The sequence below is a fragment of the Odocoileus virginianus genome, chromosome 9 (assembly GCF_023699985.2).
Source record: "Odocoileus virginianus isolate 20LAN1187 ecotype Illinois chromosome 9, Ovbor_1.2, whole genome shotgun sequence".
NCBI lineage: Eukaryota > Metazoa > Chordata > Mammalia > Artiodactyla > Cervidae > Odocoileus > Odocoileus virginianus.
The window spans coordinates 67,908,912-67,932,923 of record NC_069682.1 but is presented as its reverse complement, the minus strand read 5'-3'; the positions used below and the strand labels follow the sequence as shown (position 1 = coordinate 67,932,923).

Genomic DNA, 24,012 nt, shown 5'->3' with positions numbered 1-24,012 from the left:
GACAGTCAGACACCAAGCCCGGGGCCTGGCTTTAGATGTATTTTTTCTTGAGGTACCAGTAGGCAAAGTAGCCCATCCCTCCCAGGGAGCCCATGAGGAAGGACGCCCCAAAGAAAGACGGCGGTTTCCGCTTGACCAGCCGGAACGCGTTGGGAATGACCGCCGACAGCAGAGTGGTGTGGATGTCGCCCAGAACTTTCTGGAAGGCAAAGCGTTTCTGGACCCTCTCGAAGAAGGACTGCAGGTTGGGCCGGCTGCCGTCTTCCCAGTATTTCTTGGACAGTCCCAGGAATTTGAGGCGGTGCAGGGTGGCTCCCAGGAGGACATCCGCAAGGGTGAAGGCACAGCCGCAGAGCCACAGCTCGCATTTCTGCCCTGGAGTGGAAGAGAAACAAGATGGCGGTGGGGCGGGCTCACCTTCTGTCTTCCCATAACTCCCTTACACTTCCCTAACTCACCACTTACACCTCTGGCTTCTGTCTGCCAGCCATAGTGTTTCCCCAAGGTCACCCACTTCTGTACTTCTTTCATGATTTTGGCCATATGCATATACTTCCTCTATTATTTTTTTTCTTTTAACTCAGGTGACTTGTTAAATGCAAATATATGTATATAGGGACTTTCCAGGTGGCACAGGGGTAAAAGAATCCACCTGCCAATGGAGGAGATGTAAGAGACCCAGGTTCGATTCCTAGGTCAGGAAGATGTATTTAAACTCTGGACTCACATATCACACTGCTTATTTTCCAGCTCTACTTGCCTGTTCACTGGGTGTTTCAAACTGGACAAGTCCAAAACTGAATTCCTATCACCCCAAATCTACCACACTCATCCAAACGTCAGTAACAGCACCTCTGTCCATTCAGTTATTCAGGCCCAAAGCCTCATGCCATATTGAATTCTTCTCTTTGTTTCACACCCACATACACTTTGGCAGCAGTTCCCATCAACTTTATTTTCAAAAAACATCCAAAGTTGGGTGTTACCTCCACTGTTACCATCCTGGTCTTAACAACAATTGTCTTTTGTCTTTGACTCCCTAGAGTCTATTCTCAGCACAGTAGTCAGAGGAATCTTGTTAAACCTTAAGTCAGATCCTGTCCTTCTCTCTGATCAAAGCCCTGTAATGACTTCCTGTCGTGGTCAGAGTAAAAGCTGAAGCCCTGGGCTTCCCTGGTGGCTCAGTGGTAAAGAATTCGCTTGACAATGCAGAGGACATGCGTTTGATCCCTAGTCTGGGATGATTCCACATGCCGCGGGGCAGCTAAGCCTGTGTGCCACAACCACTGAAGCCTGAGCACCTACAACCTGTGCTTCGCAACAAGAGAAGCCACCACGAGAAGCCTGCACACTGCAACTAGAGAGTAGCCCCTACTTACTGCAGCTAGGTAAAGCCTATTCACTGCAATGAAGACCCAGTGAGTCAGGAATTAATTAATTAATAATTTAAAACATTTTAAATGTGTATCTGGTGCTTTGTTCCATGGGTCGCAGAGTCAGACATGACTGAGCATGTGTGCTGGTCATGAAGACGTGATAAGACACAGTGTCTTCCCTCAAGAGGTTCATGGTTTCATGGGAGGAGGAGCTAAAATGTAATGAAGGCTCTGATCAAAAGTTTGTTCTTGACTATGGAACTTTCCAGATGCTCATGAGACATCTGAGGAGAGATGATGTGTCTGCAGTTAGAAGCACAGTTAGTGGCATCATCAAGGGCATGAGTGGAGACAGAGCTGAGAACGAGACCAAGGATGGAGCTTTGGGGGCGTCACGATTGAGATCTTAGGCAACAAGAAGCAACCAGCGAAGCAGCAGCCTATGGGGTGGGAGATGACCCAGGAAAGGGCCGTGCCCTAGAAACCAAGATAAGAAAGTGTGCCAGGGAGAGAGGGCTCAGCTGAGGTCAGATGCTGCCGGAAGGTCACAGAAGGGGAGGCTGATACTGGAGACTGCATTCGGCGGCTGCTGACCTTGACAAGAACAGCTGGAGGAGATGCTGACAATGAAAGCCTGGCTGGAGGGAGTCCAAGAGAGAAAGGGAGGAAGGGAAATGGAGATGTTGAGCAAAAGCCCCCCTCCAAAGAGTTCTGCTGTGACGGGAAGGATACACCGATACTATGAGATGGGTCAAGAGTGTTTTCATAAATTGGAAGAAAAAAAAAACACGTTGATGGGAATGATTGAGCCGAGACAGGAAGAGATGCTATAGGAGAGAGTGGAGAGAATTACTGTTGTGGTTGTCCTTGAGTGGATGAGCGTGGGTGAAATCCAGTACACAGGGAAGGGACTGGGTTTAGCTAGTTCAAGAACAGTTCATCCTTGTTAGCAAGAGGGAGTACTGCACTGTCTTTCAAGACATGTAAGTTTCTAATTCTAAGTTTCAAATTTAAGATATCCACCCGAGAGAGAACAAGCGATGCCAATTAAACTACTGAAAACCTTCCAATTTCAGGGATGTTGACAAGTGATTTAACAAAGATGCATCTTAGAATTGATAAAATACAGTTTATGTATGGTCACTAAGACTGGGGGGAGGGTAGCACGGGGGTGAGTTGAGAGTGAGGATGTGGGAGAAGCAGCTGGAGGGTTCAGGAAAAAGGAGGGGTAGCAAATCGTCATCTAGTGGGAGGCCTGGGGCAGCAGGAAGGCCATCTAAGGCTAGTGGTCCTGAGTTCAAAATAAGACAAGCCAGGGACTTCCCTTGTGGTCCAGTGGCTAAGACTCTGCATTTCCAGTGCAGGGGGCCCACGTTCAATTCCTAGTCAAGGAACTAGATCCCACATGCCAAAACTAAGAGTTCAAATGCTACAATTAAAGATACTACATGTGGCACCAAAGATTACATGTGCTGTAACCAAGACTTGGCACAGTCAAATAAATAATCATACGAAAGAAAGAAAGATCAGCCACCATCCTTTTACATTTCTCCAGCCATGTTTAGGCTCTTGGGTATAGGCTGAATAGGTGGGGAGTTGGGTTTAACTAGGTCTGAGGTTTTGAAACCAGTTCGATTCCTGAGTTGGGAAGGTCTGTTAGAGAAGGGAAAAAGCTACCCACTCCAGTATTCTGGCCTGGAGAATTCCATGGACTGTATAGTCCATGGAGTCAACCTAGACATCATATTAAAAAGTAGAGACATTACTTTGCCAACAAAGGTCCGTCTAGTCAAAGTTATGGTTTTCCCAGTAGTCATGTATGGATGTGAGAGTTGGACTATAAAGAAACCTGAGTGCCAAAGAATTGATGCCTTTGAACTGTAGTGTTAGAGAAGACTCTTGAGGGTCCCTTGGACTGCAAGGAGATCCAACCAGTCCATCCTAAAGGAAATCAGTCCTAAATATTCATTGGAAGGACTGATACTAAAGCTGAACTCCAATACTTTGGCCACCTGATGCGAAGAACTGACTCTTTGGAAAAGACCCTGATGCTGAGAAAGATTAAAGGCAGGAGAAGGGGCAAGAGAGAATGAGATGTTTGGATGGCATCACCAGCTTGATGGACATGAGTTTGAGCAAGCTCCGGGAGTTGGTGATAGACAGGGAGGCCTGGTGTGCTGCAGTCCATGGGGTCACAAAGAATCAGACACAACTGAGCGATTGAACTGAACTGAGGTTTTGCAAAGTGTGATGAAGTAGGAGAGGGATAAGGGAGCTGGAGGTGCAGACAAGGGGCTGCTAATAATGATGGATCAGGGAATTACTGCTGTGTAAGAAGAGGGGTAAGATCATGATCAGGGTGAGGCACAGTGAGAGGAGGCAGGACCAGGGGATGGAAGTGCCGGGGTATGCACTGGATGAGTGTAGACAGATTTGAGAACAGGACCATGAACTAAGCCGTGGGACACGCCAAGGTTTAGATATTGGGCAGTGAGAGAAACTAGTGACGGTGCACGAGAAGGCACAGTCTGTGAGGTATGAGATGAACCAGGAGAGTGTGGTTTCATTTCCTTAATCCACACATCAATCCAATCAAATAGGTGCTATTATTATCCCTGTTTCACAGGTGAGGGAATTTGAGGCCCAGAGCGGTTAAGTAACTTAGTAGAAGTCACACAGCTAGTAAGTGGCAGAGCAGAGTGTGGATTTGAACACAGGCCATCTGGTTCCAGAGCCTGTGCTTATAACCACTGCATTAAGCTGCTTCTTTCTATGTGCAAATACGCACATCTGTATGTATTTCTAAAGACACACAATCCCCTTTCAATGGGTGCATTTTGATATGGGACTGTATGTGGACCTATGTGTCTGCAACCTGCATGGTGTGTATGTTTAGCTCTGTGAATGTCTGCTCAGATCTGTGCAGCTGATTGTGTATAGGCATGTAGACAGCTGCACACATGGGTGTCTGTGTCCATGAAGTAGGCTGGATTACCACATGCGTGAGTGAAGTGTACACCCACGTGCATCTGTTGTTTGCCTGCAGACAGACGTTTGTAAGCATGTACATGTGCGTCACTATTTAAGAATGTCCATTCCTGGGACTTCCCTGGTATTCCAATGGCTAAGTCTCTGCACTCCCAATGCAGAGGGCCCGGGTTCGATCCTTGGTCAGGGAACTAGATCCCATGTGCCACAGCTAAGTGTTCACATGGAGCAACTAAAGATCTCGCATGTGGTAACGAAGATCAGAGATCCCGCATGGTGCAACTAAGACCCAGTTCAGCCAAATAAATAATAAAATAGAATGTCTTTCCATAAAGAAGAGAGAAAATAAACTAGTGGTTGGACTTCCCTGGTCGTCTAGTGGTTAAGAATCTGCCTGCCAGTGCAAGGGACACGGGTTCCATCCCTAGTACCGGAATATCCCACATGCCATGGAGCAATTAGGTCCGTGCATCACAACTACTGAACCCACAGGCCCTAGAGCCCCCGAGCTGTGACAAGAGAAGCCACCGCAGTGAGAAGCCTGTGCACAGCAACTAGTGAAAGCCCACTTGCAGCAATGAAGACCCAGAGCAGCCAAAAACAGCTAATTAATTAATTTAAAAAACCCTAGTGGTTCCCAAAGGGGAGAAGGAACGGGGTGGGGGGCAAATTAGGGGTATGGGATTAAGAGATGCAAATTACTATGTATGCAAATGACTATGTATGTAATAGGATATAGTGTATAGCACAGGCAATTATGGCCATTACCCTGTAAAGACTTTTGATGGAGTATAATCTGTAAAAATACCCAGTTACTATGCTCTATACTTGAAACTGACTTCCCTGGTGGCTCAGAAGGTAAACTGCCTGAAACTAATATAGTGTTACTTGAAACTAATATAATGTTGCGGATCAACTATACTTCAACTTAAAAAGAAAAAGAAAAAATATGCCTAAAATTACTTGATACTTATCTCTTTTGTGGAGCCCAATTTTCTTCCCGTTGAATATGGGCTGTATTTAATGACTGGCTTTGAATGAACAGAATGTAGCAGAAGTGACAGAATGACTTTCAAGGTTAGATCATAAAAGATAATGTGGTTTCTGCTGCTTCTATCTCTCTGGGGTCACTCACTCAGGGGAAAACCAGGTGCCATGTTGTGAAGCAACTCAAGCAGCCTTAATATGAAGCCCACATAGGAACCAAGGTCTCCTGCCATCAGCCACTGAGGAACTGGGACCTCTAGTCAAGACCCATGTGAATGAGACATCTCTGATCCTTCAGCTCAAAGTGTTGCAGCCCCAGCGAATAGCTGGACTGCAGCCTGCATCATGCAACCCCAAATTAGAACCACTCAGCCAAGCTGCTCCAAAATTCTTGATTCACAGAAAAATGTGTGATATGACAAAAGCTTTTTGTTTAAGCTGCTGAGTTTGGGAACAGTTTGGTATAAGCAATAAATAACTAATAAGCAGGTCTTGATGTGTGTTTCTCTCTCCACCATCCTCTACATGACATTATCCAATTCTATAACTTGAATCACAACATATATGGGAATTCCCTGGGGGTTCAGTGGTTAGAACTCTATGCTTTTGCTGCCAAGGGTGTGGGTTCAATCGCTGGTCAGGGAACTAAGATCCTATAAGCCACATGGCCAAAATAAATAAATAAATAACAAAACCAAAAAAACCATGTATATGCTGAAGACTCGCAAATCTCCATCTCCAAATTCTGACCTCTCCTTTGAAAGTCAGACTGGAATACCTAATAGCTTATGTGACATGCCCTCTTGGGTGCTGCAAAAGCATCTCAAACTTACTGTGTCCCAAACTGAACTCTTGGGTCCCCCTTGCCCATATCAGGAAATGGTATCATCAGTAACTCAGACCAAGACCTCAGAAGTCCTCTTTGATTCCTTTGTCCCCTCTTACTCCCCACCCCTCCCCCCACACCCTTAACCTTTGAGCAAATCCCTGCCCACTTTGATCTCCAATATACCTCTTCAGTCTTTCATGCCTTCCCATCTCCACAGCCACCACCTCAGTCCTAGCCACCACCATCTGGGTGGTGGTGATCTGCACTTCTGTCTCCCTTAAAACCCACTGAAAGTAAAATCAGAACACCTCACCCTGAGTAGCCTGCAAAAACAGCCACAAATTCCTCCCATTCTTGCAGGCACACCCCTTCACAAAGGTTTACTGATCCTCCCACCAAGAGGCAGAATCCAGCCCTTCACCTGTTAAATCCTAGCTCTGCTGTGTCACTTGCTTTAGCCAATGAGGCTTTAGTCAATGTGGCACAAGAAGATGCTTAACATGTGTTTGCATACTGGGTCCCTGCTCTGTTGCTGCTCTCAGAATCCCTGTGACCATCATTTGGCTTAGTCTTGCTTAGCCTTTCCCGGTGATGGGCAACATGTAGTCCAGCTAGGTCCACTGGCCCCTGAACACTCTTCCATAATAGCCCTTCTCCAGCACCCTGTCAGATAGAAATGAGAAAATTCCTTCTTGAGGTATCAGGTTGGTCAAAAAGCTCATTCAGGTTTTTCCCTAACATCATGTGGAAGAATCCAAATGAACTTTTTGGCCAGCTCAACATATATTCTTTTTACTCATTTAGCCATACTGTGCTTTTTTTGTAGAAGGGATTTATGACAGTTGGTTTCAGCATGCATGACAATGTCCCTATTTAGGACTTTAGGTACCTGTGTGTGCCTTGCACTTGGAGCCTCAACTGTGAAATGCTGGACGAACATTGGACCCACCAAGAGGGAAGCTGTTCTTGCCCTAACTATGCCATTTAAGAGCTGTGTGACCTTGAGCAAATCACTTTACCTCTCTGACCTCAGTTTTCTGATCTGAAGAATGCACATGTCTTTAGCTGTCACATGTAATTAACTAGTTTGTTCTAAACACTGTGCTGAGTGCTTTTCACTATTTAAAGAGTTCAACAGGATGGACTTAGGATTTTTAAGTGTACTATTACCATCCTATTTTGGGCTTCCCTGGTGGCTCAGAGGTTTGATCCCTGGGAAGATCCCCTGGAGGAGGCCATGGCAACCCACTCCAGTTTTCTTGCCTGGAGAATCCCATGGACAGAGGAGCCTTGCAGGCTACAGTCCATGGGGTTGCAAAGAGTCAGATAAGACTGAAGTGACTGTGCATGTGCACACATATCCTATTTTACAGATGAGGAAACTGAGGCTCCAATAGGGAAAGAAACTTGTCCAAGTCACACAGTAGAGGCAGCAAAGCTGGAACCCTAATCTGATTGTCTGACTCTACACCAGTCTTTTATTTCATGCAATGTCTCAATATCTCTCTGAACTAGGTCTTATTATTATCCCCATTTTGTAGACAGGGAACTGAGGTCCAGGGAGGTGAAGTACCTGGCCCAGGGCCATTCAACTAGCAAGTGGCCAACCTAGGACTTAAACCTAGGACTCCATGGCCCGTGATCCTAACCACCTGGATATACCTCTGAGATCTTTGGGGAAAAGATGATGAGACATAGACAGGGTGGGCTGGATGAGCTCCAGCACTCACCTACCCCAGAACTGGCACCCACCCTCGTTCTCAAGCTTCCTCTTCTCCAGCTCAGCCTCGATCTGGTCCAGCACCATGGCCAGCTCCCCCAGGATCTTCTTCAGGTAGCTCACATCATCGTGTTCCAAGATCTTGGCCTGTGGACAGGACAGGCAGGAGCTAGAGGAGCTGAGTTGGCTTCAATAGGGCAAAGATGACCAGGGATGGAAGAATCTTGGTCCAAACCCCCTTCTGCAAACCCAGTCTCCAAATAATTCCTCAAGTGTATTGGATACCCCAACATTACAAACCATCTTCATCTGCTGCTCACAGCAGTCTGGTGAGCTTAGCTGTCCTGACCAGACCCCTTTCATGGGTGTAAAAGCTGGTTGATAGTGGCTCACAGCTCCCTCTTCTCCAGAGAATTGCTTTTGGCCAAAAAGGAGTTTCCAGAAAATACTTGAGAAATACTTGGGCCAATGGCTAATATAGGAGTATAAAAGTCTATCCCTTTGTTCAAGGTGACATTGTGGTACCCTTTAAGCTCCAGATCAGGTGAACGTAGCTCCTTCTTCATTCCTAACCCATCCTTACTGGCTTCTCCTTAAAGCGCTCCGTCAATACTACATTTACCCAAGAATCTCAGTACAAAGCTCTGCTCTTAGAGATACAACTGAATTCATGAGGAAAGGGAGGCTCCAGGGACACAGTGACTTGCTCAAGATCAAAGAGCCAGTATATGACAGAGGAGACAGGATTGGAAAAGCAAGCTGGTGGTTTTCCCATTTCAGGTCATCAAATGATTTCTACTTAGAACAAGCTCCGTTCAATTCTCCTCTTCCATGGAAAAGATGGTGGGAGAGGGGAATGAGCAGGCCTAAGGGCACTCACCATGAGCTTCTTCTGTTTAGAAAGGTAGGGCTCAGATAGCTGGGGCTCCTCTTCATGGTCCAATTTCATGAGGTCCGTGGTGGCATTGGCTAAATGTCCTGGGGAGAAAATAGAAAAGGTCCCATTCATCTGACACCTGGTGCTTTTCCTTTCCCTTCCCCCACACAACTTGGAATAGGTCCCACTCAAATACTAGTCTGCAAAGTAACAATATCAATAGGCATAACTAGCAGACACTATGTCACTTCAGGCCAAGACATAGGGATGGATGAGATGCCTTCCTGCCTTAGGCTCAGGCTAGTGGGAGAGACAGACCCTTAAGAGACATAGCACGGCCAAACTCTAATGAAGAATGAATGGATGCTGTGGGACCCAGAGGGCCACATGTCTAGGGCATAAGGTATCAAGAAACCTCAAGGAGGATGAGACTCTGGGGGATGAGTAGGAGTTTGGCCAGAAATGAATATCACCCTAAACCTGGACAAGCTCCTATTTCAGTTACATTTCCCCACCCCTTTCTGTAGTGAAGAAACAAGTTCAGAGAGGCTAAATAACATAACACACTAGTAAACAACAAGCGGAGATTTTGAAGCTGAATCTGTCTGATTCTAAGTCTGGCACTCACTCACTGTAACCCACAAGGAAAAGCTTGTTCAGTTAAACAAATGAAAAATCATAAGAGAGCTTGGTGTCCACTTCTAGTAAGGGAACTTCCCTGAAGATATAGGGACACACTGACCATGTTTTCTGGGAAAACTGGCTTTTTAAAGATGCCAAAAAGACCAGAGTGATGGAACATGGGTCAATGATGGAACTCAAGGCAGCACCATGAGAATTATTCTTAATGGGTGAGAGAAACTGTCCTGTAATCTACCTTAAAAAGTTTAACTGTGAGCCATAGGTTTTACAAGAGGAGGTAGAAAGATTACATGGGATAAGGTCCTGCGTGGGAACAGTTTACATGTGTGGGGTAGAATTTCTCCAGAATTCTTAGCCAGTGAGCCTGAGACATAGTGGGTCAGGTGGTGTGCAAACCTGACCTGCCCTCTCCTATGAGCCCCAAGTCCATTTGGACATCTCTTGGGCTCCTCAAACTCATTCTCACCCACCCAACCCCATCAGCTTCTCTGCTCCACCTCCTCCTTGTTTGCATACTCCCCAGACTGAAGCACTAAGCCAAGCCAGATGCCTGGGCATGCACGTGTGCTAAGTCACTTCAGTCTTGTTTGACTCCTTGCACCCCAATGGACATAGCCTGCCAGGCTCCTCTGTCCATGGGGTTCTTTAGGCAAGAATACTGGAGGGGGTGGCCATGCCCTCTTCCAGGGGATCTTCCTGACCCAGGGATCGAACCTGCATCTCTTATGTCTCCTGCATTGGCAGGTGGGTTCTTTACCACTAGTAATACCTGGGAAGCTCAGATGACCGGGGGTTGTCCTCAACTCTGCCTTCTCCTTCCTCCCCAAACCAAATCTGTCACAGTTTCCATTGATTTTCCTATTTAATCTTTCTCACATTTAACTTCTCCCTTTCATTTTTCTGACTCTCCTTTAATTCAGGCCCCCCTTGCCCCCACTGACCTCTTTCCTGGATGCTGTGACCTACCCCCGGTCACCTGTACTCTCTCCCCTCCAAGCCCTTCTTCCTGGTTCTGCCAGAGAGATCCTCCTCAAACACATACCTGACTATGGCACTCCAGCTGAAAACCCATCTATTGCTCCTCAGTGCCCTCAGAAAATGTTCAAGCTCTTCAACTTGCCTTAAAAGATGCAGCAGGATCACCCCCTCTTCCCTTACCAACTCCATCTTCTTCCACTGAGTTCCCCCAACTGCCTCTATCTCCGTATGGTAACATTTCAACCCCTCCAAATGCTTGATACTCCAGGAATGTCCAGATCATTCCAAACCTCTAGGCCTTTGCTCTGACTGCCTCTTCTTCCTGGAAGGGACTTCTCCTGTATTCCTGAAATTCCCCTTCCAGATACAGCTCAAGATTACCTCTTCTATGAAGCCCTTCCTGATCCTCTTGGAGGTCTCTTTGTCCTCCAGCATATGCTGTACAGATTTCCACCAGAGAATCCAAGCACATTAATTAGCTGCCAATGCACAAATCTATTCACATTGCAGTCTATGTGAAAAGTGCCCCCTGGATTTGTGCAGTGCAAAACATGTACTGCTGTACATGGAGATTTTGATGCCAATGTACTAATCTCTGGATGTACGTGTCCTCCACTGGAATCTGAGTTTCTGGGGAGCATTGAATATATCTGATTCATCTCTGTTCCCTTAAAACTCAGCACAGGCCTGGCACAGAATAGTAGTTTATGAATGAATGAATGGTATAGAATGAGAGAAATGAGTGACAGCAATTGTTCAGCTTCTGCCCTCTGAGGTTTCACTGTCCACCATCCCATCTCCTGGCTTGATATCAGCAAGCACACTTCCCAGATCTTTCAGCTATGGGGCTATATTAAGTCTCATTGATGTTTTATGAGTTTGAAGTTCAAGGACAGCATCTTCTCCTCTTGCCAGTCACCCAGGGCTGCCCATGTGGCTTTCTTTAGACCCCAGGAGGGCAGACCAGGCCAAGGAAAGACATTTGACTAATTGGGATGGGGGAGGGGTCACTGCAGGATGACTTCTGCATCCTGTGAGGTCCTTCCTCTCTCCCTCAGCTGGGCTGGAGCCTTGAGATCCTCTCTGCACCCCAGTGCCTTCTAGGTACCTTCAAATAACTCAGGACAGGATAGGGGAGCACCTCTATCTTTCAGAAGCACTTAGGAACTCCTTCCACCTAGTCCAGACCAGCATCATTGCTCACCTAGATGACAGTCAGGGCCCTTTAACTGTCCCACCCACTCTTCTTTCTGTTGAATGATTTTTATAAAATGCAAATCTGATCCTGTCACTTTCTACCACTGTTTCTCTGCTGCTCTTCAGATAAAATTCCAATTCTGCCAGTCCTACTCCCTAGATTCACACCAGGACCACAACTACCCCCATTGGGCTATATACATCAACCCCGTTAAGTGTCCTTTGGTTTCATACCATGCCCTCTCTTTTCCTTTCACCCAAAAGGATTCTCTCTTTTACTTCCCTTTCCAGTTCCTGGTCATCCTTGAATATTGCTGCCTTCCAGAAGCCCTTCACGACTCCAGGGGCTGGGATGGGCATCTTCTTCAGCCCTAACCTCTGTGTTCCCTGATCAGAACACTGACTGGTACTAGAAAAGAAAAATTTAAATCAACTAGTCCTGAACAGACTATACATGCATACTTGCTTAAGAATTCAGACAATATTAAAGAATGTACAGAGAAAAGTAAATCTTTCTTCTCTCAATCTGCAGTCCCTTAGTCCTGCTCCCTTAATCTTCTCATGCATCCTTCCAGAAATATACTTTGTGTTTGCAAGCACTTGTGTAGCCACTGGACCCCCTTTTACATATATAAATGATAGTGCATCAGATGCTTCACTTTCTTCCTCTTTTCTGATACGTCTTAAGAGAGCATTCCATATGCCTATTATTTTTTAACAGCTGCACAATATTCCATTGTTTTTAAGAAATAGAATTTATCTACCTAATCCCCAAATCACGGACAACAAGGTTATTTCTCCGATGACACAGTGGGTAAATAATCTGCCTGCCAATGCAGGAGACACAGGAGACTCAGATTCGATCCCTGGGTTGGGAAGATCCCCTGAAGTAGGAAATGGCAACCTTGTCCAGTATTCTTGCCTGGAAAACCCCATTGACAGAGGAGCTTGTGGGGGCTACAGTCCATAGGGTCACAAAGAGTTGGACATGACTAAGCACGCATACACATTCATGCATTCATGTGCCCAGATCATGGACAACTAGGTTATCTCCAGCTTCTGGCTATTAGCTCCTATGCTGCAATGCACATCTTTGTACATATTTCTTCGGCTCACACATCCAACTGTCACTGCAGGACACTCTCCAAAGGTGTGGGCCTTTTAATGTTTGATACAGTGTGCTAGACTGCTCTCCTGAGAGGCTGTTCAAATGTACTTAGTCCTGCATTGTAATTTCCTGGTCATCTGTCTTTCTGCTTCCAGGAAACTATGACCCTGGGAGGGTAGAAGCTGTGACAGTCCTCTTCTGTCCCCAGCCCCCTATCCAAGGCCTGGGTCATAGAAGACCTCAAAAATGTTGTTGATTCACTGGGGACAGGACAATATAGACACATCCTGGGTCTTGTTCAGGGGCACTCTAAAAGGATGAAATCAAGTTCCACAACCTGCTTCACCTTCAGACATGAGCCTCGTTTCCCTGAGAGGAAGTGACCATTTACCAAGCATCTATTATCTACTTAGACTCATCACACTTCCTCTGTGTATAGGACACCATGGTGTCTGCATGCAGCCTGGACCAAAGTCTGTAAACAGTTGTTGATGGATGATCTGATTTCATCCAACCTTTATTTACTGAGTACTGAAAAAAAAAAAAAAAAAGAAAGGATAACATAGGCTGTGGGCACATTCAAGCTGGCAGTTATGACAATACCGGGTGATGGACAAATCAGAAATCAGAGACTCCACTGGGGGCCTTGCAATATCTGGGCAGTCATCTTTGGTGATGCCAGCCCTAATGTGACTCAATGCCCTGGGCTGCCAATCCCAGGTGTCTGGGGCTGGGACACCTTTGGAGAGGTGTCCAAGCTCCCATGGACAGACAAGCCTCTGGGGTGACCTATAGCCTAATAGCCTCTGTATGGGATAGCAGGACAAGAGGAGGGGGCAGGAGAGGGGGACAAGAAAGAGGGACTTTCTTGTTCAGAGATGGAAAGAGATGTTCAGTTCAAAATAGGGTGAGTGAGATGGAAAGCCAGAGAGAGAGAGAGAGAGAGAGAGACAGACCCAGAGTGAGAGATAGAGAACTGAGCAGAGAAACAGACACAGAGATGGAGAGAGATATCCACGGGGAAGAGGAGAGAAGGAGTAAAAAGAGGAGAAATAGAAGGAAGAAAGTGAGTAAGAGACAGAAATAGGAGGAAGAGGAGGAGGAGCGAGGATTGGGTTTATAGGGAGGAGGAGGGTCCGGTGGCCCCACCCCCGAGCCCGGCACTCACTGCGGATCTCGGCCGTGGCGTACTTGGGGATCATGGAGTCGGTGGTGAGCTCGGGGTGCAGAATGCAACCATGCGTGTAGGCGTCCATGGGCAGCGCGTCTAGCAGCTCGCGGTACTGCAGCACCCGCGCGTGCAGGGGGCTGCCCGCCTCCGGCATTAGCGCCACCACGTGCTCTGCGGGGCACAGTGCGGGGGCTGGGGAGGGGATGGAGGGCCCAGTCTTGGGCCTCCCGCCCCCCTGCTTCAGAGAGGCCAGCCTCTGGCATCACACCCCCCAACCACAGCATCCTGGAACCACGAATTATCCAGCGGTCTGGTGCCTACTCCCTCTCCTTGACTTCCCAGGTGATGCTAGTGGTAAAGAACCTGCCTGCGAATACAGGAGATATAAGAGATGCTGGCTCAATCCCTGGGTCGGGAAGATCCCCTGGAGGAGGGTGTGGTAACCCACCCCAGTATTCTTGCCTGGAGAATCCCACGAACAGAGGAGTCTGGCCGGCTACAGTCAATGGGGTCATACAGAGTCGGACATGACTGAGTGACTAACACTTTCTTGGGCCCACCCTCTTTCCTTGACTCGAGATAAAGTCCTTACCAGGCTAACACGGGATTCCAGTGTGGTCCTGCCTGCCTACCTCTCTTCAAGGGAGCCCTACCAGACTGTCCTTCGAGGGACAGCTCCTCACCTGCCCGGGCTTGTTTCCAGGTGCGGGTCTAGGCCTAGTGTTGCCAGACTTGGCGAGAAGTTGGAATCCTGGATGTTTGAAACCGAAACATCCTTGGTTTTTAAATGTTGGCAACTAATTCATATTTTTAAAAAAAAACACAAAAAACAACACTGCACATCTGGGCCTGCCTCTGCCATGGGGACTGAACTCCTGAACTTGAGCAGGGCCAGAGGGAGGGAAGGAGACAGGGAGGGGGCGGAGGAGGACTTTGGGGGGTTCTGAGGCTCTGGGCCCTGCTCACCTCTGGAAAGTTCTCGGATATCTGAGCCTGTCTCCGGGGTCCCCGAGAGTCTGTTGGTCCTGACAATGCTTACAGGGTTTCAGGGTCCTGCCCGAGTCCTGGCCTCTCTGGGAGATCTGGGTCCTGTCTGTGGGGCCTTCGAAGGGGGTCTGGGCCCTGCTCGAGCCTGGGGGTGCTCCGGAGATTCTGCAGTCGAGTCTGTGACTCCTGAGTTCCTGGGAGGAGGCTACAGCCCCAGCGCTCCAACTGGGGGTCCCCGGGGATCTGCGGGTCCTGGGGGTGCGGTATCTGAGCCCGGCCTGTAGCCCGTGGCTCCTTGTCGGGGAGACCAGGCCTGGGTCGGGGGTGGCGGGGCGGGGGGGGAGTGGGTCCCCAGGCTTTCCAAGCTTCCGGGGTGCTGTCTGGGCCTGTGCGGCCGCCGTACCTCCTGTGAACGTGCGCTCCACGTAGTCGATGATCTGGTCGTAGTCGCTGATGATGTTGTCGCGGTGGATGATGACAGGCACCTCCTCGCCCAGGTTGAGCCGCATGAACCAGGGCTCCTTGTGCTCGCTCTGCGGCAGGCTCACGTCCCGCTCCTCACACGCCAGGCCCTTCTCGGCGATCACCAGCCGCACCTGCGGGCGCCAGGGTCAGAGCGGGGAGGGCGGGCGGACACACGGGGACCCTCTGCCCCGTGGGGCGGGCGTGCGGGAAGAGGGGTCAGAGGTCACACACCGGAGGGGACTCTGTTGCTGGAACCCATTCCTGGGCCCCTGGGGCGCAGGAGGGGGTGGGGTACCTCCCTGGGGCCTGGTGCCCGGTGGAGGGAGGAAGACAGCTCCGCCCTGGGGACCAGGGGCAGTGCTATGCTTAGGGAGCTGGGTGTCATAGTTGGACGTAGCTGGGATAGGATTTCTGGCTCTGCTGTGTGAGTTTGGGCAGATTCCTTACACTTTCCGGGCTTCAGGGTTTGTTTTGTTTTGTTTTGTTTTTGCAGAATTGAAGTATTAATAATAGTACCAACACAGTGTCTGGTACATAGAAAGCACTTAATTCATGATTCTCATTATCAGGATTGGACTCTCAGCCTGGCCTCCCAACGTGAATCTGGCCAGGAAATCTGCAGAATTTCTCATCATCATCATAATCAAGAGCAAAATTTCTCAAATGATTTGAGAAATCTAAGGTGAGGTGAAAAGAATTTGCTGACATCAGCCCAGCCCTTTATTGTCCCCAAACACCTTCTGATCTGGTCATTGGATGCTCACGGCAGCCTTCCATAGCTGGGCAGAGCAGGGACCATCTCCCTGTTTTTCTTGATGATAAAATTGCCCAGAGAGGGCAACTAACTTACTCAAATCCACACAGCCACTTTGGCAGTAGACCTAAAACTAGAAGGTTCCTGACTCCCAGACTAGTGTTCTCTGCCCCAGGGGCTCCTTCCAGGGAGTCCTGGACCTCCCATCTCCGGAATCTTTCTCTAAGGTTCAGAGGGTCCCAGACTGGAGCCGGTAGATGCTAATGGAGAGTTTTGAGGCTAGCTTGCTCCTGATCCAGCCCAACAGTTCTGAGTTGGGAGATGGTTAATGACCACCTAGTCCAACTGTCCCCTCCCTGTGAACTGAGACAGAGAGAAAGCTGGGCTTGTCCAAGGTCCCCCAGCAAAAAGATGGCAAGATCCACAGCTACAAGCTCTCCCTACTTCTGACACCAGCCCAGGAGAAAGAAGACGTCTGGAGAGAGGCACAGGTCTCTTCTGGTAAAGCATCGACGACCCCCATCCACAGCTAGGTGGTATCTCCTGATCCTGGGTGTCCCCAGTCTTCCTCCCAGATGCCAAGAGGTAAGCTCCCAGAAGAGGCAACATGGTGTTATGGTCAAAACACTGAGCTGCATGCCAGACTGTGTCAATTCAAGTCCCAGCTCTAGCACTTAATTGCTAGATGGCTTGGCTTTACAAGTAGCTCTCCATCTGTGTGCCTCAGTTTCCTCATCTGTTCAATGGAAGTCTCACAAGTAATTTCCTCAGAGGGTTGTTGTGAGGATTAGATAAATTAGTCCCTGTGGAACAGTGCCTGACATATGGTAGGGGTAATGTGTGTCTTGGCTCCTTGAATTAGACTAGGTTTCGGAGGCAGACAGACTTGAACTTGAAGGCTGACTCTGCTGCTTATTTGCTATGTGACTTTAGGCAAGTTGCTTGACTTCTCTGATCCCTAGCTTCTGTGAAGTGAGGAATGTATTCTACCCCTTCAAGGCTGGCAAAAGGTTGAGGTGGAATGATGGGGATAGAGTGCCAGTGTGGGAGGTTAATACATGGGTTCCAAAATCACTCTTATCCCCCCCCGCCCCACACACACGCGCACAGACTGCCCTGCCCTGCACTCCTGGCTGATGTCTCAGAGTACTTCCTGCCCCACCCTCACAGCTAACATGAACAACCCCTTCTGTGTGCTGGACTGTGGGGAGGGAGAGGTAGTCAGCCCTTGAGCCCCCAGCCCTCACCCAGATTCATTTGCTGCAGCAGCCAAAAGCAGGCCCTGCAGGTGGGACGGAGAGGCAGGGACTCAGGTCCTCAGCCTGGCTCTGCCACAGCAATGCTGTGTGACCTTAGGAAGTACTGCTGCCCTTTTCTGAACCTCCTTTTAATTATCAGTAAAATGAAAGGGTGAACTCTGTTCTCAGAGCGCCCTATGGCCCTGCTTTGAGCTGATGCTGCATTCAGATCCTGTGGGAGACAGGGCTGGCTCTGCCCTCCTCAGCAGAGGGTGGGACCGGCTGGTTCTAAGGTGGGGAGGGGACTGCGGCAGAGGGAGCACCAAGGTGGCATTTGTTAGGTCTAGTCGTGTGAGTGTGTGTGCATGTGTCTGACTGGCAGCTGTGTAAGTGAGCAAATGTCTGCGCATGTGCACGAGTCTGTGCACGAGTGTGGGTGGGTATAGATACAAATAAGTGTGAGCATCCAGTCTTGTGTGAGCACATGTACATGAGTGTGGATGAGTGTGTGTGCCCATGTGTATATGTGTAAGTGTGAGTGGACACGAAGGAAAGCATTTATATGTGTATCTTTGAGTTCATGGGTGGCGCCCGTGCCCTGTAGGAGCTTCAGGGCAGTTGAAGCTGAAGTTCAGCTGGAACCCAACCAACCCATTCCCCTCCAGCCCATCCTGGCGGGCTCCGCGGGCCACCCAGCCTCTAGGTCAGGCTGGGATCTCTGGATGTATGGAAACAGAAACTAAGTCAGGCCTTTGCCCTTGGCAGGTCCAGACATTTGACGGTGCATCCTGGTAGGGTGTCTGCTCCCAGGGCCCTGCCCTTCAACTTCAGTTGAGGATGCCTAGGGTGGGACTCCTGCCTGGGGAGGGGACTATCTTTGGAGGAACAACAGTCCTGCTTGGAGCTGTTTTGGGGTCACGCTGGCAAGCAGCCAAGGAGACTTTCTCCTTTAGCTGTGCTGCAGGCCACAGCCATGTGCTATTCTGCGGGGGAGGAGAGTGTGGGAGGAAGCCAGGCCCGGGGGAAGGGCATGCAGCCATCAAGGCCATCTGCCATCTCCACCTCTTGGAGGCTGGGTCAGACTTAGGTGGTCACCACTCAGTGTGACCAGGCATCAGCCATCTCTGGGCAAACTGTCTCCCCTGTGGGTGCCTGAAATTCACCTGCTGGTGCCTCACTGTCATGGTTAGGCACTGTCCCCCCTCACCCAGGCCCTTGAACAAATGGTGATGGGCTGGGTTGGTGTCTCTGTCCAGCCACTTAGCTGCTGTGTGACTTTGTAAAAGACACTTGGAGTCTCTGAACCTTAGTTTATTTGCCTCAAATACTTTTTTGAAAAAATTAATAAGCTTTATTTCTTAGAGCAGTTTTAGGCTTACAGAATCAAATGCCTTTTAATATAACATCGTAAAGCTTACACATGAGCCCTTTCTCAGCACTTATTTACTGAATGCTTACTCTGTGCCAGGTCTTGTTCTAAGTGCTCGAAACTCAGCAGGGGACAAAACAAAGGTAACTGCCCACGGGGAGCTGACATTCTATCAGGTACAGACAGAAGACGAGCAGTTAGAATGAGACAGTGTGGCAAAAGATAGTTCATTGGGAAAAAAAGGAAAAAAGTAGAGCCAGGTAAGGAAAATTGGGGGTCCAGGGCATTTTAAATAGGGTGATCCAGGGGCTTCCCTGGTGGTCCAGTGGTTAACAATCCGCCTACCAGTGCAGGGGATGCAGGTTCGATCCCTGGATGAGGAACTAAGATCTCACATGCCATGGGGCAACGAAGCCCACACGCCACAACTAGAGTGCCTGTGTCGAAACTACTGTGCCTGCTTCAGTAGAGTCAGTGCTCCGCAACAAGAAAGAAGCCGGGGCACCACAGCTGGACTGGCCCACGCACCGTAACAAAGACCCAGGGCAGCCCAAATAAAAAAAACAATAGAATGATCCATCAGGGCAGGCCTCTCTGAGAAGGTGACACTTGAGCAAAGAACAAAGTGAAGGGGTAGTTCAGTGATCTGAGGAAGAGAGTTCCAGGCAGAGGGGACAGCCCGTGCAAAGGCCCTGGGGTGGAGATACCTGAAATTTTTGAGAAATGGTGAGATGGCCAGGGCGACTGGAGCAGGATGTATGGGAGAGGGAGGAGAGGGGATCAGGAAGACTCGTGCACAGGGGTTTTTAATGGAGATTCCTAGACTCAGGGGTCTTTGAATAAAATCAGGGAGTCCTTGAACTAGGATGGGAAAATTACAGGTTTATTTTTAGTCATCTCAGGCTGACACTTAGCATTCTCTTCAATTATGAGTGTAGGCGACAAAGCATGGTAGTGTTAGCAGTGCCTGCAATATTGTCACCACTAGGAATCAGATACTGTCATCACTTCACAGTTGCCGCAGTTATAACTGTCATGACTTCAACATTACAGTAGTTATCAGTCCTGCCACTCGATCGTGTGATATGGTGGATTAATACAGAAACACATATTATTATGTAATAAATTTGTTTTGGAAAATATGTCAATAGCTGTATTTCAGTAGGACTGGTTTTCCTTCTGATCTAATTCTCCTTTGTATTGATGTTACTCAGTGAAAAACACTATTCTGAGAAAAGTTCATAGGCTTCCCCCGATAGATGAGGGTTCCACGACCAGGCAAGGTTAGATCCTGCAGGAGGGCCTGAGGCCATTATGACAACTCTGGCTTTTTCCCAGAGGGACTTGGGAGCCACTGCAGACTTCTGAGCAGAGGAGTGGTGGACTGTGCAGTCCTTGTCTGTGGAACTCCTGGGAGTGGGGGTGGAGGTGTCCATGGCCAAGGGCAGCATGGACAGGGCTGGGGTGCCAGTGCCCAAGAGCTTGAAATGCAAGGCCAGAGGGGCAGGTAGAGGCCATTTACTTGCCTTCTTCCATGTCTGGGAGGGCCCTCTGGGACCTGCTGTTCATACAGGCAGGGCCCTTTAGGACTGATGGGAAAGAAGGCAATGCTAAGCTGCTGCTGTTTGCCTGACACTTAACACGTGTCCGTGTCCTCTGAATCCCCCAAAAATCCTGCAGAGCCAGATGCAAATGTCTCCCTTTCCAGAGGAGGATATAGAGGCATAGAGAGGTGAAGTGACTTGTCCAAGGTCACACAGCCGGTGAGCACCCAAGATGAAACCAGAAGCTAGGACCATCTGACTGCTCAGCCCAAGAGCTTTTCTGCCAGGCTACCCTGCCTCTAGAACCCACCAAGGGCACCTGGGCAAGGAGAAGGCCCTGGTAGGAGAGGCAGGAGAATGCCTTGATCAGAGGCTTGGTCACACATGGGATTGCAGTGGGTGGTCCCATCCTTGACTTAGGGGGCAACTTAGCCATGAGCTCATCCTGAATAAGAAATACTCAGGAGGCTTCCTGGGGAAATGGTGATGGGAGGTGCCACCCCCAACTTTCTGTCTGGTCCTGGACACTGGGGCTTGGCTCCTGAGGTTCTGGGGGAGGAGGAGATCCTGGCATCTGGAAGTGGGTCTGACTCATTCCCAAATCCCCAGCAACTTTGTCAAGCCTGGCGTGCAGTAGGTGTTCAGCACACATGTATATAATTTATGGACGAGTCCCCGCGTGACCTTGGTTAACTCCATCTCCTCCTTACCTAACACTTTAATGATATCATTACCAACAGAGCCCTGGTCTCATGCCAGGCACTGCTATCAGCACTTTTTGGGCATCATCTCATTTCACCATCACAAATAGCCTTCTGTAGAAGGTACTGCCATTAGCTCCATTTTACAGATTATAAAACTGAGGCTTTGGGGGAGGCAAAATGACCTCCCAAGAACTCCATGGTGAATTATTGTGGAAGATGGCTCTCCTGCTGGGGACTGTCTGGCCTCAGAGTCTGTACTTTAAACTTGGAACTACTCAAAGGAGAGTCAGTGGACCAGCTTCATCAGCATCACCTGGTAGTCTGTTAGGATGCAGCATCTTTGACCCCACTCCAGATCTACTGAATCAAAATCTTTGAGGTGGGACCCAGTGTTCTGTGTTTGAAACAGTAATGTATGCTCACCTGTGACTAGTGCCAGTGTAGAACAGGACTTAGCGACTGAACAAGTGTAAAACTATAAGCTATAACACCTTGTCAACAACCCTCTCAGCAACCCTGAGAAGGGGTTGCAATTAGAGGAAATAGCTATAATTGTTATTATCATCCCATTTTCCAGATGATGAAAACTGAGCCTGAACCCCAAAATCAAACCAAAGACTGGTTCCAAGGCCATTTCTCTTTAAGGCATCTATTTCTCCATTTGGAAAATACGTGAGTGGAACAGAAGGATCCTCCAGGGAGAAGTGGAAGGGTCAGGCAATGGGTGACCCGTAGGCTCCACCAAGACCCGGCTGCTGGGACCTGGCCATGGTGCTGAATTTGTGCCTCATAGGACAGCCCAGGGTTGGAGACTGCGCTCCTAGAGGTGCCCGGGTCTTACAGGCACGGTGTTCGGACCTCACCCCCAGAAAGCGGGAACCCCGATAACTTAACACCGGGCTGGATTCCCAACCACCTTCCTTCTCCCCTGAGTCTGAGAAAGGGCCGTGAGGGTTGTCTGTGCCTTTAAGAGCAGCAAACACAGATCTTTTGGGCCGAGCTGAGGTTTGGGGAGATGGGTTAACTCGTAGCTTCTCAGCTCAAAATTAGGGGGGATAAGAGGAGGGCTAGGGTCAGATCCTTCAAACCCCAGTCAGAAGACGGCCCCCGGCCGGACAGAGAGGCAGGGAAGCCTTGACCCAAGGCCTGTGGTATCGGGATAGCAGCGCAGAGGGCAGGCCTGCGAAGGGACTGAGGCTGGAGGCTGGACCCCAGGAAGCGCTCCTCCCCCTCCCCGCAGCAGCCGCCCCCTCCAACAGGCCGCCTTCCCAGCAGTGCCCATTCCCTTCCTCTTGCCTTTGTCTCTCTTCTCAACCCTCCAACAGATTGGGTCTTTCTGGGAGGGAAAGAGGCAGAATGGCTGTGCCTAGGATGAGGGACGGTGCTCCTGGGGCCCAAGACGAGGCCAGTCCCCGGAGAGCAGCCCAGCGTCCCCCGTCCTCCAGGAGCCCCCGTCCTCCAGGCCCCCCCAACCCCAGATTCTACCCTCCAGTCTCTGAGCAGATCTTCAGATCTTTAAACCCTCCCGGGTCCCCTCCCCCAAGTCTCCTAGCCGCGGGGCGCATCGGGTTCCCCGGCTCCCTCCCGGCTACCTTCTGCGAGCTGAAGGACTGGGTCCAGTGGTACAGAACCAGGCTCTCCTTGGGCCAATGGGCGTGGCTGGCCGCTTCGGGTGCGTCGGGGGCCTCTGCCGGCTTCGCAGCATCGCTCTCCAGCGCCGAGATGGGCCACCAGCTGCAGTTGGTGGGGGTCAGGTTGTTGGGGGTCGCCATGACAGCCCGAAATCCGAGGGAGGAAAGCAGGAGGCTTCGGCGGCGGCGGCTCTCTCTCGCCCAGCATCACATGGCCTCGCGAGCCTGCCCCTCTCCTTCGCTCGCGCGCTCCCTCCCTTCCCCGTGAATGTCATTACTCACTGGGCGCGGGGGGAAGGGCGAGGGGATCCCGGGAGCTCACTCCCTCCTCCTCCCCTTGGCCCGCCCCTGGCCCGTGTCGGAAAAGCCGTCAGTCCTCGGTCAAGCTCGGTGGAAGGGCTCCAGGCGCCGTAGGAAAGTGGACCATGCCCCCAAGTAGCTCCAATCTGGCCAGTCACCTGCCGAAGATTCCACCACTGCAAACGCATTCTGCCTCTCAATCTTCTAAAAGGCAAATGGGACCGCTGGGATTATAGGAATCCATTCCTTTTATCAATTAAAGTCTGGAAATAGCTGGTTTCTCTTTGAAGCTGTTGTTTTCTAACTTTTCTCCAGAAGGACCTTTAAGGGTTAAAGGGAACACATTATGATCTATTGAACAAACACTTACATAGCACTTCCTGTGTGTCCAAACTCTTGTCCTAAAGGCTTTTCAACTATCCATTCTTTTAACCAACACAATAATCCTATTAGCTTCATTTTATAAACAGAGGAGGAAACTGAGGCACAGAGGGTCTAGGTGACCTTGGGCAAGGTCATCTAGCTAGTAAGTGGTGGAGTTGAGATCCAAACCCAGGCTTAGCAGCTCCAGTCTCTGATTTTAGCCATAAGGTCATTATGTGACATTAATATACAGGACAGCAGAGCAAGCATTTATCAACCCAAGTGATCTACATGCATCAGCTCATCTCATCTGCACAGTAATCATTTTTCCCAAGCGAGGCAGGGGAGGCTCAGAGGCATCGAGTCATTGGTCCAAGGTCACATCTTCACCCCAGCAGACTGAAGCATAACTAGAGAAGCCCTGTATTGGCTTTGCTGTCACATGATTTACCCTAAACATTCATGGGTGTGTGCATGCTAAGTCGCTTCAGTCGTGTCCAACTGTGTGACCCCATGGATGGTAGCCCACGTCTCTTCTGTCCATGGGATTCTCCAGGCAAGAATACTGGAGTGGGTTGCCATGCCCTCCTCCAGGGGATCTTCCTGACCCTGGACTTGAGCCCAAGTCTCTCACATCTCCTGCATTGGCAGGCGAGTTCTTTACCTCTAGCACCACCTGAGAGGCCCAAAATTCATGGAACTTTACATAAAGTTCCCTAATATATTCTTGCTTGCCTTGCTGTGTTTTATCATTGAACAAATAGGTGCAAATAGAAACATTAGC

General features: G+C 49.4%; 1 protein-coding gene across 4 annotated transcripts; it reads right to left on the bottom strand.

Moving 5' to 3' along the window:
* Positions 1-4: 4 nt before the first annotated feature.
* On the bottom strand, positions 5-23,020 carry GDAP1L1 (ganglioside induced differentiation associated protein 1 like 1). 4 transcript variants are annotated; one of them, XM_020911451.2, is made up of 6 exons: positions 22,527-23,014; positions 15,264-15,456; positions 13,871-14,044; positions 8,781-8,878; positions 7,915-8,047; positions 5-375 (listed from the first exon to the last, which is right to left on the bottom strand). In XM_020911451.2, exons 1-6 carry the CDS (start codon positions 22,704-22,706, stop codon positions 32-34), a joined length of 1,122 nt encoding a protein of 373 aa, XP_020767110.2. In that variant the 5' UTR covers positions 22,707-23,014; the 3' UTR covers positions 5-31. The 4 variants fall into 4 exon arrangements, with proteins under 4 accessions (XP_020767110.2, XP_020767111.2, XP_070328778.1 ...); XM_020911452.2 differs by having other exon boundaries at positions 7,933-8,047; positions 22,527-23,005; XM_070472677.1 differs by lacking the exon at positions 13,871-14,044 and having other exon boundaries at positions 22,527-23,020.
* Positions 23,021-24,012: the final 992 nt, after the last annotated feature.